The sequence below is a fragment of the Meles meles genome, chromosome 1 (assembly GCF_922984935.1).
Source record: "Meles meles chromosome 1, mMelMel3.1 paternal haplotype, whole genome shotgun sequence".
Lineage (NCBI taxonomy): Eukaryota > Metazoa > Chordata > Mammalia > Carnivora > Mustelidae > Meles > Meles meles.
In genome coordinates this window covers 124,481,117-124,500,000 of record NC_060066.1, presented here as the reverse complement: position 1 = coordinate 124,500,000, position 18,884 = coordinate 124,481,117, and the positions used below count along the sequence as shown (strand labels likewise).

At 38.9% G+C, this 18,884-nt stretch overlaps 1 protein-coding gene across 5 annotated transcripts in view; it reads left to right on the top strand.

The window, feature by feature from the left end:
* Window positions 1–18,884, top strand: part of NTNG1 (netrin G1) — a 352,694-nt gene that overhangs the window by 293,616 nt on the left and 40,194 nt on the right. For 2 of the 5 annotated variants that reach the window (XM_045981917.1, XM_045982686.1), the window contains exons 6-7: window positions 7,225–7,392; window positions 13,118–13,252. The exons of 2 other annotated variants lie outside the window; for them this stretch is intronic. In XM_045981917.1, the coding sequence (XP_045837873.1) occupies window positions 7,225–7,392; window positions 13,118–13,252 (303 nt within the window). The remainder of the gene's footprint in view (window positions 1–7,224; window positions 7,393–13,117; window positions 13,253–18,884) is intronic. One more of the 5 variants, XM_045983414.1, reaches the window with a different exon arrangement.

The following is an 18,884-nucleotide window of genomic DNA, read 5'->3' as shown; positions in this document are numbered from 1 at the left end:
AATCATTTTCCAGATTTTAATTAATGTTGAGTCGGTCCTTCTGTGGTGTATAGAGAAAAAGATGAAACTGGTCTAAGTTGGGAAAGGGGAAACTGACAGTATTTAAACTATGTCTTAAACTTTCCTCACAATGTGCTTTTACATATCAAACACAGACGGTACCCTTTTGAGGGGAATGCAGATGGATTTGAAATTGGGGGACTAGGTTCTTTAGGAACAGAAGAGCCACAGGTTTCTAGGGTGTCAAGCCTGTTTGGGTATGAGTGCACATCAGAAGACGGTCACTGAGGCCACAGGACGGCGATCTTTCTTTATCTCCAAAACACGAATCTACACAAAGAAACCAAGGAGGTGGAGGAGAAAAGGAAGCAATAGGGGCTCTCACAGATTCCATCTCTTTTATGTCATGTCAAGCACACTGGAAATACAAGAGGCCTCTTGACTTGGAATTCGACCTTGCCTCATTGAATCCTGAGTTTCTTGGGGTTGCAGCACTAATGAGGTTCACACACATCTCCAGAGGCAGGGAGAAGCCACCTAATGACTTATTAAAAAAATCCATACTGTCGTCAGATGATGTATGTGGAAGAGATTCAAAAGCTACATCAGGTTGCAAGAGAGGGTGGGGTGAGGTAAAGACCAGCAAAATGCTATGGCCACTTCACTGCCACCCCTAGAGAAGGCTCCTCAGAGGCAGGGTGACTCTTTGAATGTAGCAAGGGGAAAATACTAAAGAGTTCTCATTCTTTCCCTTTCTGTCTAAACTCTTTTTCCAACCCCCCCCCCCCTTTTTTGAGGGACTAAAATGAATTTTCACCAGCTTTCCTCACTTGTCTAAAAAAGAAAAAACTACCTGTGCCATTCTGAGTACTTGATCTCATACTTGTGTAGGGAATGCAACCTATGATTAGAGGCAACGTGGGGAACAGTAAGAAAGAAGACACCAAGGGGAAATTTAACCCCTTCTCTTCTGCCATTCTTCATCTTCCACTCTCTATCTCTCCAACCTCTTGTTTCTGGCAACGTTTCCTTGCCCAGCCCTCTGCCCACCCAGTGTCAATCAGAAAGAAACTTTACCTAGACGGCTGGGTCTTTCCTGATCTAGAAAGCCAACTCTGAACTCTTCTTCTAAAACATCTCTAGATTTCATTGGTCTTAACTGGCCAGTTCCTAAGTACCATATTATCACAACTGCTTTAAATGATGTCATACATGTCTGATGGGGGATTTTGCCCCCTCCCCAGGGGACTTTTGGTTGTGACAGCTTAGGGGTTAGTATTGCATCTAGTAGGCAGAGGTCAAGAATGTTTCTAAATATCCTCCAGTATATAGAAAAATGAAGAATTATTTGGCCCAAAATATAAATAGTGCCAAGGTTGAGAAACTGCAGTAGATTCTGCAGGACTGGTTCATGTTGTTCCCTGACACAAGGTGGTTCTCAGTAAATAGGTGTTGCCAATGCTTACATGCCACACCATGGAAATGGGTTCTAGAGGACCCAACAAGCTTGTCTACACAACAGCAATTAAAACTTGCCTACAATGTAATTTGAGATGGAAAAACTATATAAAACCGTGGCGATTTTTATAAATCTTTTCTCTGCCTAAGGTGATCTTCATTGACATGTAGACAACCCTCAGCTAAAATAATCACTAACTCAGGTATATATTGTTGTGTGGCTGTTGTTTTTCTAGACTCTTTAATATATGGGATATAGCCAGACTCATGGAATTCATATGGGGAGGAATGAATTTTAAACATAATTGTCCTCTCGTATCTTCCTCTGTTTTGCAAAGGAAGGCACCTCGGAATGATCACCGATTTACTGATATGTTCATTTGACAACATTTTTTTTTTGAGTGCTTAGTATACCCTGGGAGATGTTTTGAGTTTCATGGTTACATCTGTGAACAAAACAGACACGGTCTACACTCATATGTTTATGCTCAGAGGATGGGGGAGAAAATTTTTTGAAATATATGTTTCAGATACTACAAATTCTAAAAAAAAATAAATAAATACATAGGTTTAAGAAATTGGGGATTAGTATGTTTAGGCCAAGGGCTGTTATTTCCGATAAAGTGGTCACAGAATTTTCTTTGAGCAGAAGCCTAAAAAGAAACTGAGGAAGCAAGTCATAGGAAAGTCCCGGAGTAAAGTATTCCACATGGACGTAACGACAAGAGCAAAGGCCCTGGGGAAGTCCCTGCAATGTTTGCAGAGCAACATGGAGCTTTGTACAACCAGTGAAGAGGAGAGTGATGCCAGTGAGACACCAGGGAGGGCAGGCACCAAATCAATTGGGAATGAATGAATTTAAACTCTGTATTTTATTCTGAATGACACAGGAAGCCATTAGGATTATGAGCAAAGGGGTGTCATGACCCAATTAAAGTTTTGAAAGAGTCACTCTGACTGATGTGTGGAGAGGAAACTATCACTAGGATGGAGCGTGGAGAGTAGTTTGGGTACCAAAGCAATAATCCAGGTGCCTTTAACTAAAGATGAGGTAGTAAGAGGTGGTGAGATTTAGGAAGTATTTTAAAGCATAGCCAAGATCTACTGATTGATTGTTTGTCCGGGATGAGCGGGGAAAAAGAGCTATCAAGAACAACTCCAGGAATTTAGAGCTAAACAATTGGAGGAACAGAATTGCCATTTACTGAGATGGGGTGGGTTGTCTGGGTGAGTAACAGGTTTGGGAAGGTGACCTATGAGTTCTCTTACAAACATCTTGAAGTTGAGAAATCCATTAAATGTCCAAGTGTAGGCTAAGAATGCAGTGGAGTAGGTCAGTCTGGAGGAAGTCTCTAACTGGTGGTTGATCTAGCCCGAAATAACTATTTTGGAAAGGTCAGCATATAGATGGTATAAAAGTCATGAGGCTAAGAAAAGAATCCTGGCTCTAGGGTGAGCCTAAAGAGCAAAGAGTTCCAAGAACTAAGCCTTGAGACATTTGAGGAGAAAGGAAAAGAGAGGGAAAAACAATGGTGAATGATGTGGGAAACAAAAGCAGAAGAAAAATTATTAAATTTCCTTACTATCTACAGCCCACTGACAAGTCCTTGAAACAGACAAAGTGACATTCTTCTAGGGACCCAGCTGCCTCAATGTTGGGCAAAAGGCAATCCTAGCCTAACGCCCGGGACCCTGTAAGTCTACTTTAATATATAAAAGTTCCTTTATCTTTAAGCCCCGAAGATATATGTTGGCAGTCATCCACCAAGCATATGGCTCATTCATATACATCTGAAGGATCTCAAGACTAAGGTTTCATTAGATGATAATAAATGCAATTTCCCAACAATAGCTATCCCCCTCAAGGTCCTGGAAACCTGGCTTCCAAAATTCCTTAGAGGCTTAAGTGATCCTTTACCTCCTCCCAACTTGAAAGTATATATTGGGCCACTCCTCATGACCCCGGTGCAGCTCCTTCTGCCCATGAATCCTGTCCCAGTGCTTTACTTAAACCATCTTTTTGCATGAAGGACGTCTCAAGAATTCTCTCTTGGTGTCGGCTTTGAACCCTAATATCTTTCCTATATCAGTGAGTAGGAAAGAAGGAGAAGCAAGAGAGAGTGGTGGACCAGAAGTATTTCAAGAAGGGTTGTCTGGCAATCCTAGAGCTCTCTTTAAGGTTTATGGTCATGAACATAAAATGAGATTTGTTTCAAAATAGTTGGAGAAAAACTCCAGTCACATTTAGCTGCTGAGGTGTAGGCATGGAGAATGGAGAGTTGAATTTAAGCAGGATCAAGTCTTCCCAGAAGACTATAATTGAGGTGGGCACTTAGGGGGGCAAGAGAGATGAGAGTGTATAAAAAGAAGTCACTGTAAGGATGAACCATGGACTCTGTACTTTGTAAGAAGGGAAGGGAGGACATGGTAGGTCAATGAATTGTAAGATCAAAGAAATATTGAACTATTAATATCATCCCTGCAGGGTCTTAATATGATTATGTAGCTCAGACCACACCATTAATGATCATTCAAGGATTCTGTGCCTATGTGGAAAGACTAGTTATTTCCTAAAGAGTGGTAGATTAACAGAATACTGAAAAATAATACAGCAGCCTAATAATTACATTTGAGATACTTTGCATTTATCCAGTGCTCTCGTGTTTTTCAAAGATCTTTTTCTCATTTTACATTCTCAAATATGCCAGAAAAGACAGCTTTACTGAAGTCTCAGAAGACTCTTAGAAGTGTTAAAAGAATCAAATTGCTACCCCATTTCCTAGATTATAAGACATTTGAATATCCACTTATCTTCTAAAATAAATCTATTAATATTGGGTGTTTAGCTGGTATGGTTCTATATATAATTATTTATACAATTACATTACTTACCTTAACCTATTGAAAATAATAAATTGATTCTCAAAGACCCAGAAATAATAATGTTATCACAAAAATGTATACTATCCATTGAATTCAAAGAATAGTAGGTGATAACATGACATTTGATATGTCTACGGAGATTCATAGGATGGGTCTTAAAAGTGTTGAGCTTGAATATCTAAGGGTATGTTTTATTTTTTGGATAAAACTGCCAAATGGGAGCTCAGCATGTAGCTCTGGCCATTGGGCAGATCTTACAGAACCTTCAAACATCCATGAGCGAACTACATTCTGAAACTTCTCCAGCCTTATTCTCTACACTTACCCAACTTCATATCTTCACGCACTCTATTCCCCTTTCACCTTTCACCCCCCCACACACACACTTTTTTTTTTTCCTAATAAAACCTATGTTCCCCTCATGGAAGACTCAGTGTTTAAGTCCAGCGTTAAGTTAGTTTTTCCTAATTTCTCTCAAGTTAAATGAATTTCTCCTTAGATCACTCTGTATCTCTGTTTGGTTTTCTTAGCACAGCTCCTTTGCTTTCTAGTTATTCTAAGCATGTGATGGTTTTGCCCACAAAACAAGCTTTTTGGCAACAAGGGCTTCTGTGTTGTTTCAAAAAGTGCCTAGGATCAATTTGTGCACATAAAAGGTCCCTTTGAAAAAAGCTGAATAAATTATAGTATGTGCACCAAGGCCAGCCTAGTGGTGGGGTTGGGGGTGAATGTGAAGAACCACCACCACCAAGGAACCTCTTTGGGAGAGGACAGGGCTGTTGGTGTCCACTCCTCAGCAATGTCAGCTCTGGAGAAATCCTGAGAAGCAATTAGATTTGGGAATTGGGTCTCCTTCCTGCAACCTCTATTCTTGGATGGCTCTAGACCAGAAAGGTTCTCACCATTTCAATCTTCAACCAAGGAAGGTTCTAGAGACCTTTTAAGTTTCCTAACAAGTCAGAAATGCCAGCATAAACTAGGTGTGACTCAGATATAATGTATTAGAGTGAAATATTTGTTTTATAAGAAAATTTAATTTGGCGGTCTGTATATTACTTTTGTTGTTATTATTTTATTACTAATAATGTGGCATGCCTTAACTACTGCATTTATGCAGGTATGTTCTTACCCCATCTCCCACATCCAAGTCCCAAGGCCCCATTCTGTTCTCCTTCTTTCTCTGCTTCCTCTTAATCCCAGTCCCCACCATACTTAGACACATGACAAAACTAGTCTCCCCTAAAGAAAGTGGCTTGTCTTCAGGAGCTTCCCTCTTCTTGATTCTCTTTAAGCATCTAGAGTCCCCAAGGTGCTGATCCTAGTCCTGGTATCTTCCACTCTACAATTTCCAGTGTCCTCCTTTGCTCCTATCCAAATTTGATTTTATTCTCTCAGGACCTTGACCTCTGCCCACTCTCTACTATAACAACTGGCTCTACACTAAATGAATCCACACCCTCTGATGAATAGCAGTATCTTAAAAAAAAAAAAATCTAGTCACTCTTCCTTATTCCTCCATACTCATTTTGACAGTTTTACTCTGCTCATCCAATGCACTACTTCCAAAATTTGTCTAGGCCAAAAGAGTAACTCAGTCATTTGCATAGTACCCAGCACATGGTAAATCATCCCAATAAAATATTAAATGAATGAATGAATGAATGAGCTCAAATAGTGGCTGTGTTCGGCTTCCTAGTGAGGTAAAATAAAAGCCAGACATTAATAAGAGGAGTACTTTTAGATTAGATAAAGAAGGCTTACACTACCATGGTTGACCTTCCTCATAAATGCCCAGCTCTGCCTACCCTCATATTTTGAGAGAACAAATTAGCCTCCCCACATACTTACTCTTCCCACCTTTTTTTTTTCTGTCTGATTTGATAATTGTTGCCACTGGTAAAGGCTTTGTCTTTACCACTTCTTTGAAAAACATTGAATTAGATGAACAACCTCTTGCTTCCCTGAGATGCAACAGAGAAAATCTAATCACTCTCTACCCTTCCCCACCTGCTCTCCTCCTCTTTCCCCATCTCCTTGTCTAGTTCTTCCAACCATCACTCCTCAGCCTCAGAGACACCTCCAACAATCTGAGGAAACAAAAGAAAAGGAAATCTGAGGGTACTGCCCAATCATTAGCTGCCCAACCCTTCTTTTGTAGTAGATTTAGCTTGAGACTTGGGTGAAAAGAAAATCTCAAGAGCAGTTTTCCCATACGAATCATCTCCCTGCTTTTTTATATTTTTTCTCACAGATAAACATCAGATTTGGCCTGATGAACAGCTTACAAAAGCTGTCTTCCCTTTTAGCATTTGGAAAAAACAAAAAATAGAGAATTGGTTAATAGTCTAGATCCCTGTGAAATTTGCCACAATTTCTGGGAAACCCTGACCAAGTTACTTTCTTGATATAAATAATAATGAGACTCTAAACAAAGAAGTCATCGATGATGGCAGGCTCAGGCCTTGGTTCTCACATAATTCCCTCCCTCTTTTTAAGAGTGCAAATATGAAGAAAAAATGGGGAAAGTGGCACAAAGACAGTAAAGTTCTCAATGTGCAAAAATTAGACTTTTGCATCAATGGCAACAGAGCTTTCCCAAATTTTAAAAGGTGTACACCTGCAAATGCTTCTGTTCATACTGTATGCCAAAAATTAACACTCTCCAGTCATGTTCTGAATGTCCAACCTTTCTATCCTGCTCGAAACAGATGCTACTCCCATGCCAATCACCACCACCTGTGGTCGCCATGTGTCATGTTGCATCACATAGATGTAATGCCATCCCTCCATCTTTTCTCCACTCCTCATTTTATCCAAGCATGTAGTGTGCTGTGACTCTGCTACTGTATACACTCTGTATACATTTCTGTTCTTCCTTGCAAGATTGTGAATGCTTCGGCCACTCCAATCGATGCAGTTATATCGATCTGCTCAATACAGTCATTTGCGTGAGCTGTAAACACAACACTAGAGGGCAGCACTGTGAGTTATGCAGGCTGGGCTACTTCAGAAATGCTTCCGCACAGCTGGACGATGAGAATGTGTGCATAGGTCAGTTCCATTATAATTTCAGCTATTGTTCTGTGCCTTTCGAGCTATGGGGAGCTATTTAAGGTGAAGAGGCTGTTGAGTTGCACCATGGCTGAGCCAGAATGAACTTTCTCGATGGAGAAAACGTCCTTGTGGTAGACATAAAATTCTCTTGTGCTGGTAGAATTGGGGGGATATATTCTGATTCCTTTTGTTATTGTTGGGTTAAAGATGGTGAGCCAAAAATCACGTTTAGATGAAGAATTTTCTTTCTATTATTTTTTATTTCTTTCTTTCTTTTTTTTTTTTGCATGAAATCTTAAAACCTGGTAATAGCAAACTTATCTTAAAGTCTTAAGTTGTACATTCAACTTTTAAAATAGAAACTCACTATATGATATTTAATTATAGTTATGAGAAATTAGGATAAACTCTTGCATATAATTGGTAACCAACAAATATCAATTGATTAAAAATATTGCCATTTGGAATTGAAAGTCATTAGCAATTGGTAATACAGAAGTTTGCCTGACTTTTCCATTCATTGTAGTGAAATTCCATTTATTTGATTTTCTTATAGCCCCCAAAAGGAGAAGCAATTTCTCAAAGCTATTCTAGGCAATTAATTCTCTTAGCTTCCAAGGTAAATTAGCTCTGGAAAACTGGGTCCACAGGGTTCTCTCGAGTACTCTCCCTTTCCCCCACCATGACTACTGCTCAGGTCAACTGTAGAGAACCTGCCCTTCCCACCCAAAAAAGTTTCTCCTACTTTTTATGTAGTGGAACCCATCTTTAAGAAAGGGAGCTGTTGGAAAAATAAGAGACAATAAATGGAATTTTACTTCACAATTTACTTTGAAGAAATGCATATATTTGAAATGGTCAAGGGTACCTGCATATCTGTTATCTCACCAGTAGGTAACAACATAGACAACTAATTTTAAAAGTAGAATTTTGCACATAGAGACTAATTTAAATAGAAAACACATGCTGGAAAATGGCAGGCGGTCTTCGGATCAAAAAAGAAATTAATTAATCTGCAATTTGGGGATCATTGTTTTCTGATCGGATTGTTAAGGTCATATAGCAATTTGCCCAGAATCACGTAAGATAGCTGTACAAGTTGTTTTGAATTCAGTTAGGCCAAGTTTACATAATACTGTTTATATCTACAGTATGTTCTATTTTTCAAAATGCCTCCTTATTTATTATTTGTGAATTAGTGGAGAAATCACTGGACTTAGAGGCCGGAGAGCTGGGTTCAAGTCCCAGTTTGCTATTTAATAGCTGTATGCCTTAGGTAAGTCATTTCAGAACTCCTGGTCAAACTGGGATCATATGGGATGCACAGAAAACACTTGGTAAACTGTGAACTGACTTCCAGATATGTTTTTTCTACTTAATCCTCATTAACAAAACTGTGGGGGTAAGTATTCCACTGATAATTTCCTCTATTTTCTAGTTGAGAAAAGTAAGGCAAATTGACCCAAATCATACAGCTTTCACAAAGAGTTAGTTTCCTGACTTCAAAGCTTGAACACCTTCTCCCAACTATCCTGACATAATTAGCAAAACTAAGCTTGTCAGACTTCTACTTATGGTATGCTTTTGGGATGACGATAGCAATTGCACTGTGAGCTTGCAAACAGAAGTTCAATTGCCTTTATAACTATTGGGGTTACAAAGATTTGAGGTTATTAATAAGCCAAAAGACATATAGCTGTCAGAATTTTGAATTCAGAGTTACATTTCACTGAATGACATTTGTAGAAATATAAAAATGTCATACCATAAATATGGAAACAAGAAAAGGTAAAATAAATAGGAACATAGTAATAAAAATCATTTATGTCAAATACCTAAGATTAAAATATTTTACAGTGTTAAGTCATATTATATATACAGTCATATTATTTTATATACAGTCATATTATTTTAAATGAACAAAGAAAAATCCCTAAAAGAAAATTATCATTCCTCATAATATCTAGAAGGTAACAATATCCCAATGTTTTACTCGGAATATTCTGTTCTAATGAACTTTGGCCTTTTTCCAGTCCTAAAGTAATCTTATGGACCATGAAACCTGCACTTCCTATTCAATTTTAAGAGGTGTAGTTCTTTTGTAAATCTATGTTGGATTGTCTCTGGACAGGAAGATAGCCTGTTTAGCTTTTGTCTTTTAAATAACATAGAGATGAAATATGGAAAGCTTAATATACATTTTTTCCTACTTAAATCAAAAGCAGTTGTTTTCTCCATTTCTAGAAAGTTTGTTAGTTAAAATTATAAATCTTTGGGGAATATTATATTTTATGGGGACAAACATGTTTCTATTCAGTATTTTATACTCTTCAAACCAAGTAAATTGCTGAACCCAAAGATGAGAATTGGGGGATTAAATTTAGCTGAGAATTAAAATTAGCTATAATATTCCCCATACCAAAATTCTTTAAATTACTGCCCTTTTCCTAAGGGGTAAAATTGTAAAGAATGAATTGAAAACTGTGTCTAGCTGGTATATGCTACTGTCTATCTTTTTTTGAGTCCATATATGCATACAATCAATCAATAACAGTTTCCTAAAAGAGCTATGGATTCTGCTTTTCCCACTTGAAGAGCCAAAGGTAGAGGAGGTATCACAGCTGCCTACCCACCAGGCTAAGGCTGGAGTTTGCTCTCTGAGAACCATTGGTAGCCTGTGGCTCCCTATTGCCAAGGTTTGCCCTTTGGAAAAGCATGAACCAGTCCACTCTTCTCCACAGTTCAGCTCCCCCAGAAGGCTTGAGGCAGGACTGAGAATTAAATTTAAGAGCATGCACCACAAGTAATTGAGAGTTTAATACCTTTTTGTATAGAAAGCACAAATGAAAATGAATGGATATTTACCTAATTCACTTTCACAGAATTAAGCTCCAGTCTTGGAAAATTGTAACTTCATCTAAGTCTTCTCTAATTCTGAGGAAAAGAAAGGCACTTTGCCATTTCTTGAACAAATGACAGTGAAATCCATCCCCTGGTTATAAGGGAATAGCCCCTATCTTTGACAAAATGTAGACTGCATTGAAATAGATGTCATAAACTATTTGCATCATTTTATATTATGGCAAATATAAAATGCAGACTATTCCGTGTTGCCACAGTGATTGCTGCTTTGTGACTACTGGTGAACTTACCCATTTTCATACAAATTCCAAGCACAGCCATGTCTCCAAAGATGCATGTAATTACCCTGTATGATGCAGCAATTACGTGAAGATGACACCCTTGCATGCTTCTGTTTCATATAAACTCAAGCATTAAGCAGGAAGCTAGAGGATATGGGGTTCATGACCTTGAGTAATCACTGCTAATAATCTCTGATAACAAGCTTGGCATCAGAAGGAAACTCAGGGCTCAGTAGTTACTACTAAACATATCTCAAATTAGGTTGTATTATTTTTTATACCACTTGAAACCCAATATCAGATAACCCGAGGTAATTTCTATAGACAAGACAATTCCAATACCTATAAATCAACTATATTATAACTTTTTAATCAAACCTCCAGAAATAGTTTTTAGCCTAATAGTTCTGTGGTTTTTAGCCTAATAGTTCTGCATGTTCTTTCTAATTTCATGGAATGAAATATAGTACTCCAAGGCCATCACCAATACCTACCATTGACTGTGGTTTCACAAATGATATTTTTTTTAAAAAACTAAGTTATTTGTTCATAATGTGGTGTGTAGACCACACATCTCCTTGACACTTATTTTCATTACAGTTTGAATAACACTACATTTAATCACCTTTTCTTTTTTTTTAATTTATTAATTTATTTATTTATTCAACATAACAGTATTTATTGTTTTTGCACAACACCCAGTGCTCCATGCAATACGTGCCCTCCCTATTACCCACCACCTGGTTCCCCAACCTCCCACCCCCGCCCCTTCAAAACCCTCAGGTTGTTTTTCAGAGTCCATAGTCTCTTATGGTTAGCCTCCCCTTCCAATTTCCCTCAACCTCCCTCTCCTCTCCATCTCCCAATGTCCTCCATGTCATTTGTTATGCTCCACAAATAAGTTAATCACCTTTTCTAATGACAGCCACTGGGATGTCCTATGGTGTAGATGTTCCACATTTTAAAAAAAAAATTTGTTTACTATCTTTGCATCTCAACCCTTATATTAATATAATTGTTATGAGCTAATTGACTGGAGTAGTACCTGAATTCTTGTTGGCCAGATGTAACTCTACTCCTTAGTTTATGAAGTTTTGGTGACTCATTGTCAACTTATGCACTTTAAACAGTAAGGAACAAAGTAAGTGTTGAGTAAGTTTAAACACATACCTATAAATTTTTAAAGCCACAACAAAATCACTATTCTAAAAAACAACTCCCATATACACACAGATTACAATTTAAAATGCCCACTTAAAATAAAATTCTAGTTATTAAGCACAAACCAAGCCAGGCAAGGAGGAAGAATTTTGGTTTATTTAGTTTTATTTTTTCCCCCATATGTCACTGTTAGTCTTAATAATGTTTGTATCACAATAACACTGAACTCAAAATCAACTTAAGAAACGTGAAATAAGTCATAATTCTAAAGTCCTCTACATTCTTTGAAGAAATTGTCTAATTAATCCCAATGACAAACTTCCAGACCTCTTTATAACATTAAATCTTGAATCTGTTGCCAATCTAAAGCACTAAATTTGATGCTAATAAGCTGAAGTTCGTAGGGCTCCTCTTGGTTGGTTGGTTGGTTGGACTATCGGTATTTTATTTGGTTTAAAAAAAAAAAAACACTTAATGGGGCATTTTAATATAAAGGAAACAGAGTGACAGAGAGACTTGCCCAGATTATACAGTCGGATAACGAGGAAAGGAACTTTGGCCCCCAAATTCCAAAAGCTGCAAACTAGCTGTTGTTGCCTTTCAGACTAATGGAAACCTAAGAAATTCCCATTTCAGGTTCAGCCTTTCAGCAAAGTAGAGCTTCAGAAGCAAAAATATCCTGTATGAGAATGTGTGAGGAATCAAGAAAATATTCTCTTTACTTTTTACTCAACAAAGTTGTATTGTCCTTCCAGTAGACATTATAATGAAAAACATATGTCTCAAATTATGCCGATGTTGAAATCTACTTGGGATTACAAACTTTATTTTTCTTTCATGATTGTTAATCTAGGCTGCATTAAAACCCCACTAATGTGCCGAGTAGCTAAACAACATCTACAGGCTGCATCTATCTATATCTATATCTATATTCTCCCAAATCATAAAGTAAAAAATGCCTTCAAATGAACAAAGTGCATTCATATTACACTTTAAAGATGTTCAGAGGTTCTCAAATATTGAGTGTAACAGAGAAGCCTATTTGAATAATTTAAAACAGATTTTACACTGATGGCATATTGATTTATATTTGATACACAAACGTCTCATGGTGTTCATTAAACCATCTAAAAATGCCCTAACAAATGGAATCTCTATTATGATCCGTTAGCCATGAAGAGCATGATGTCTTCTTTCCCCGGAAGTTTTCAGCTAATTTTCTCCCATATCATGAAAATGGCATCATGGAAGGGTGAGGAAATGAATACTCAGGGGCCGAAATTGCCCTATTTGCCCAAGCATTTCATTAGTGGACATCATCCTTTAAGTAAGCAATGCATTTAAGGGACGCTCCTGTGTTGATAACCTGTAAGCCGTGCAGACTTGTCTCCAGCCTGTGTGTTGTCTTGTTTCTACAGAGTGTTATTGTAACCCTTTGGGCTCAGTCCATGATCGTTGTAATGGCTCAGGATTTTGTGAGTGTAAGACGGGAACGACAGGGCCTAAGTGTGATGAGTGTCTGCCGGGGAATTCCTGGCACTCCGGCTGTCAACGTAAGTAACTTCTGGGAGCTGTCCTCCTTCTGCTGCAGCATGGCTGATTCTGCTTGTCCAGGCCAGTGTGTGCAGCTTCTCAGAGCAGAAAAAGACGCAAACCGCTGACAAGCTTTAAAAGCTACTTAAGGCCCCAGCCTATGTAGAGGAGAGAGAGAGAGCAATCCATCAACTGTCCAGCTGGCTTCTTGCAAACCCATCTTCTTCCCTTCTCTGAATGTGGGAGCAACTTATATTGAAATATCGTGCTCAGATCCCGGTACCTGGCCAGGCCATAAATTAAGTGGCACAATAGGGACCCAGCCTGGAAATTCCCACCGCAAAATGAAGGGTGATGTGTATGTGGTTAATATATTTCTTGAACTGAAAACTACCCCTAAGCTCCAGAGTTCATAAATTAAATGATATATACATAACTTATTACCACCCCTGCTATCATACCCATCACTGAATCTTAACCAAAAACCTGAAGGCAATAAATCTTAGGGATATTTAAATGCCAGGGTGAAGTAAATGACAAAAATCAATATTGATTTTAAGCCTCTGAGGTTAGGCACCATGCAGTGAGCCCTAGACAGATGCCATTTGGTTCAGCCTCATTTCTCTGAGGATTATCAGACCTTCTTAAAAGCTTGTCAGGCAGGTGGCATGTCGGCATATTCAGGGAACAGAAATTTAAAAATCTGAGTAGAAGCTTCCTTCTGTCATTCATAACATTTTCTGCCTTTTCATTATGCACTAACTTTCTAGTCTATCTGTACACATTTAGCTTACTAATACTAAAGAGCCACTAGGCAAATCCTCTGGAGCGGTGCAGTCCAATAGCAAACCGTACAAGCCACATATGGAATTTTCAGTGTTATCCACATTTTAAAAGTAAAGATAAATAGAAGAAATTGATTTTGACAACTTATTTCATGTAAGCTTTTAATATCTCAAATAGTATCATTCAACATTAAGCAACATCAAAACTATTAAGGATACATTTTACATTTTTTTCATACCACATTTGAAATCAAGTGTGTTTTATTCTTACATCTCAATTAGGACTGACCATTTTGCAAGATCTAATAGCCACATGTGTCTACCATATTGGACAGCACAGCTCTAGACCTTCCTTTGCTTACTTTTCACTTGTAAACAAGGGCAGCATGCAGGAACTGTCTAAAGCCAATTCCAAGGCCATACAGAGTATTTCACCAACTACTTGTGGAATTTATAGTTATCTGTAAGCTCTGCTTTTACGTGATGTAAAGCCAAAGTGAAATTTTGCTGCCATACTATTGCCATGGGTAGCAAAGAACTGTGGTGATAGTTTGAGAAATCCAGCACTGAGGGACACCAAGTTTAGGATGGGACGCCAGTGCTGAAGGTGAGCATCTCCAGCCATGCTGGAGAGAAACTTGAAAAGACAAAGAGGCAGTACATCTGCACATAAGCTCTGCATACGGTCGTGGTTTAAAAGTCCTGCTTGCCATAGATTCCTAGAAAACACCTTAGGGGTATGGCTGATTGTTGGATCCCAAGGACCATATGACGAGCCAGTCACTGGTCCTGGAACATCTGGATGTGGAGGCCCAGGGAAAGCTCAGAGAAGAGGAGGAGGGACAGACAGAGGAAGAACCCAAACCAGCCCAAGACTCCAAGCATATGTTGTAAGGAGACTTTGCAATTAAGACACTCTTCTCAAAAAGAAAGCCTCTTGGAAACTTCCTGATACAGCAGGACCTAATGAATAGGTATAATCAGGGAAAGACATTAGAGATGGAAACTAATCCAGCCTCAGGGGAGGTATGTTCCAAAAAGGTCCTAACTTGATTTTTCTGGATTAATTATTGGAGTATTGTAAAAAGGTACAATGTCACCAAATTTTCCCTTCTGGAATTAGAAGACTGGATTGCTTGTGGCCTTACCACATAAGGGCCGTGCAATGCACCAAACCCTCTGTACCTCAGCTCCAGCACCTCACACCCTTGGTATGCAGGCATCAGTGAATTTATGGAAGTGATTGCTCTATCTTCTCGAGTATTTCTTGAGAACCCACCATGAATTAAGCACAGAGCTAACAGTAGTGGCTACAAGGATGAAGAAAGATAACTGCTGTGGACATATGGGCATGGAGTTCACAAGCTGAGGTGAGAGGCTGACCTACAACTAAACAGCTTTGACAGAAGGTAATCAGAGCTAAGAAAGCTATGTGTGTGTGCGTCTAGTGAATTCCAGATGGGAAGTGAGGCTTCCCAGAGAAGCGACATTTGGTTCAGTATTGAAGGATTAGTAGGAGACTTCCAGGATGGAACTTCTTGAGCAAAAGTACATGAGTACATGAGTTAACACACTGTGTTCCAGAGATACCAAATAGTTTTGACATGATGGGAGGATAAGGGGTGTGTGTGTGTGTGTGTGTGTGTGTGTGTGTGTGTGTGTGTTGGGAAGGAGGGAAGATGTTCAAAAAACAACCAGAGACCAGATCACATGGTTTCATGAATATCAAGCTGAGAGTTTCTTCTCATCAGGGAGGAGGCAGACATGAAATCCATCATACGGTTCTAGACAGAGGATTGAATGAAATGGTCAGAATTTGTTTTAGAAAGGTTATTCTGGCTGCTCTGTAAAGGAAGGACTGGAACAGGATGAGGCTAGATTTGTTACATCAATTTAAGGTATTTCAAATATACCTTTGAGTATTCAATAGTTTTATCTCGCTCTGAAATCTTTTTTCCTTCACTCAGATCCACCCCTACAAGACTGATATTCTATGCAAAAATGTAGAAATTCTGCTGTCAGTTGATAAATGGCTACAGCCTGAGGATCCCTAAGTGCCTTCCCCTGGGATCTCTCAGACCACCCCTAAGATCCACCAGCCAGTGGGGTAACACCCGTCATAGTAGTGTACTTCCATCACCAGTGTTATAACAGACACTCATTCTAATTAGTTGATGATTGCAGGATGACAAACATTTTTCATATCACTCCCATCTCTGCACACACATGAATGCCCCCAAAAATGCTCTTCCCAAAAAATACCCCTGAAGTCAATCTCTCTCTTTCCGTCTTCCCTCTACCCCAACCCCCACACACTTCTACTGCATTGGGTTAACCTCATTATCAGTGGCAGGGGTTACCCTGACAACCAGAAACCAATGCCAAGAAGAAAGCAGTGGTAGATAGAGCTGGCAATAGTGCCGGCCGTGAGCCCTGACCTGTAGTCAGCAGACACACTTGGGCTCTGGGCTTGAATTGCACCTCTACCTCTTAGTAGCTGCAAGACCTAGAGGAAATCACTTAGACTGTCTAAGCCCAGTTTGTTTTGTTTTGTTCTTATCTTAACATGGGAGTAATACTAGGGCATGACGCATATGGTAATCATGAAGATTCAAAGAAAATAATGAATGTGGACCTCATGGTACATAGTAAGCACTCAATTATTTAATTCCAAGCACATGTTAATGTGTCAAAATGCTAGGCAAAATCCATGTTTATTTTTTTATTTAAATTTTGGCCATTTTTAAAAATTTTATTTATTTATTTGACAGAGATCACAAGTAGGCAGAAAGGCAGGCAGAGAGAGAGAGAAGGCGAAGCAGGCTCCCTGCTGAGCAGAGAGCCTGATGCGGGGCTTGATCCCAGGACCCTGAGATCATGACCTGAGCAGAAGGCAAAGGCTTATCCCACTGAGCCACCCAGGGGCCCCCAAAATCTGTGTTTAAAACTTATTATACAAGTGATAGCACAAAACATGCAGCAAGAATTAGCCACTGTTGAAATTCCTAATTGTTGACATAGAAACTTCTAAAAAGCCCTCGGTTATAGGCAAGGTTGATTTAAGAGATGGAAGTGGGATCACTGGGTGCCTCAATTGGTTTAACGTCTTCCTTAGGCTCAGGTCATGATCCCAGGATCCGGGGATCAAGTCCCACATCAGGCTCTCTGCTCAGCCAGGAGTCTGCTTTTCTTTCTCTCCCTCTGCCCCTCTCCCATGAGCACACATGCTCTCTCTCTCTCTGTCTTAAAAAAAAGACATGGAAGTGAAGCTGACCTCCTCCCCCCAAAATGATGTGGCTTCTGCAGGGGAAGTGAATTCCCAGCGAATGCAACTTCCAGGCTCATAAACGAACGAACATACAAACAGCCACCCATTGTATGTTCCATAAATGTAAGCTGGTCTCTATGACATAAAAGGTGAAACCCTTGAAAACCATCAGAATGAATGGTCTTTAGACAGCATGGGGCACACCCAATCCAGGAAAGAAAGCAGAAAAAAAAAAAGATTTCAAGGAGACCAAGCTGAATCAAAACTAGTGTTGAGGTTCCTAATAGAAGAATGAAACACTGAAGAGAAGCAGCATTTTTGCTTTTCAGTTTTTTTTTCTCTGTGCCCCCTTGAAATTAGTGAAGAGGGATAAGCTACATCCCAGAAAATAAAGCTATACCTTCACAAAAGGAAACCACATTCCATGCTTCACATAAAATAAGGAAGGTTAACATGTATTGGGAAGCCATTAAAAACTTGTCACCTGCACCAAGGAGATTGGATACAGAGGTTTGTGATATTTTGGTTTGGAAAATGGAATGGAAATAACCACACAGAGAATCGATGAGGCTGAAGAGGAGGTGTGTTGTTTTCCTGGAGGATGTATATGGATGTATATGGATGTATAATAAATATATTAACTATATTAAAGCTACCAATAATCCCCCCATTTTTACCTAGTTTATATGAATGGTGCTTTCAAAAGAATGTATGTAAATATTTGGGTTAAAGTTAAAAGTGTTGGTGACATAGTTCAGTGCTATGATTTTGGAAGATAACAGAGCATGTAGGAAATCAGGAACTTAGTACACATAACAAGGGGAAGGCTGAGATTCAGTTGCTGGACCGTGGCCTACAATATCCCAATAACCCTAGGATATGGGTTCTTGGAAGGGATCAGTACATATATTATTGAGAACAGAAAAACATATTTAGAAGAAAGCTCAATAGTGTGATCAAAAAAATCTTTGAGTAGAATATTGGGAAAATACCCTTATAAAACTATAAAACCAGACAGTGTGGCAAACCACAGAGGTTTTTTTTTTTTGTTTTTTTTTTAAAAAAAAGGACAAGAGTTAGTCTCAGGAGAATAAGGAAAGGTTTTTGGAACAAAACTCTATGGTAACAAAACTCTATGGTTTAGATGTTTTCCTTCCCAGAGAATGCACAAGAACTATATTCATTTTCTCTTGCTGCTATAATAAACTGTCACAAACTTAGTGGCTCAAAACAACATACATGTATTTCTTACAGTTCTGTATTTAGAAGTCCAACAAGGATCTCACTGGGCTGAGATCAAGCTGTCGGCAGAGCTGTGTACCCTTCTGGAGGCTCTAGGAAAAAATCTGTTTCCTTGCCTTTTCTAGCTTCTAGAAGCTACCTATATTCCTTTGCTCATGGTCCCCTTCCTCTGCCTTCGAAGCCAAGAACTTTCCATCTCTCTGTGCCTTTCTTCCATCATTACATCTTTCTCTGACCACAGAAGGGAAAAGATCTCCACTTTTAAGGACTCATATGGTTAGCTTGGTCACACACAGATAATCAAGGAGGATCTCTCTACCTCAACGTCCTTAATGTAATCTTTCTATAAAGTCCCTT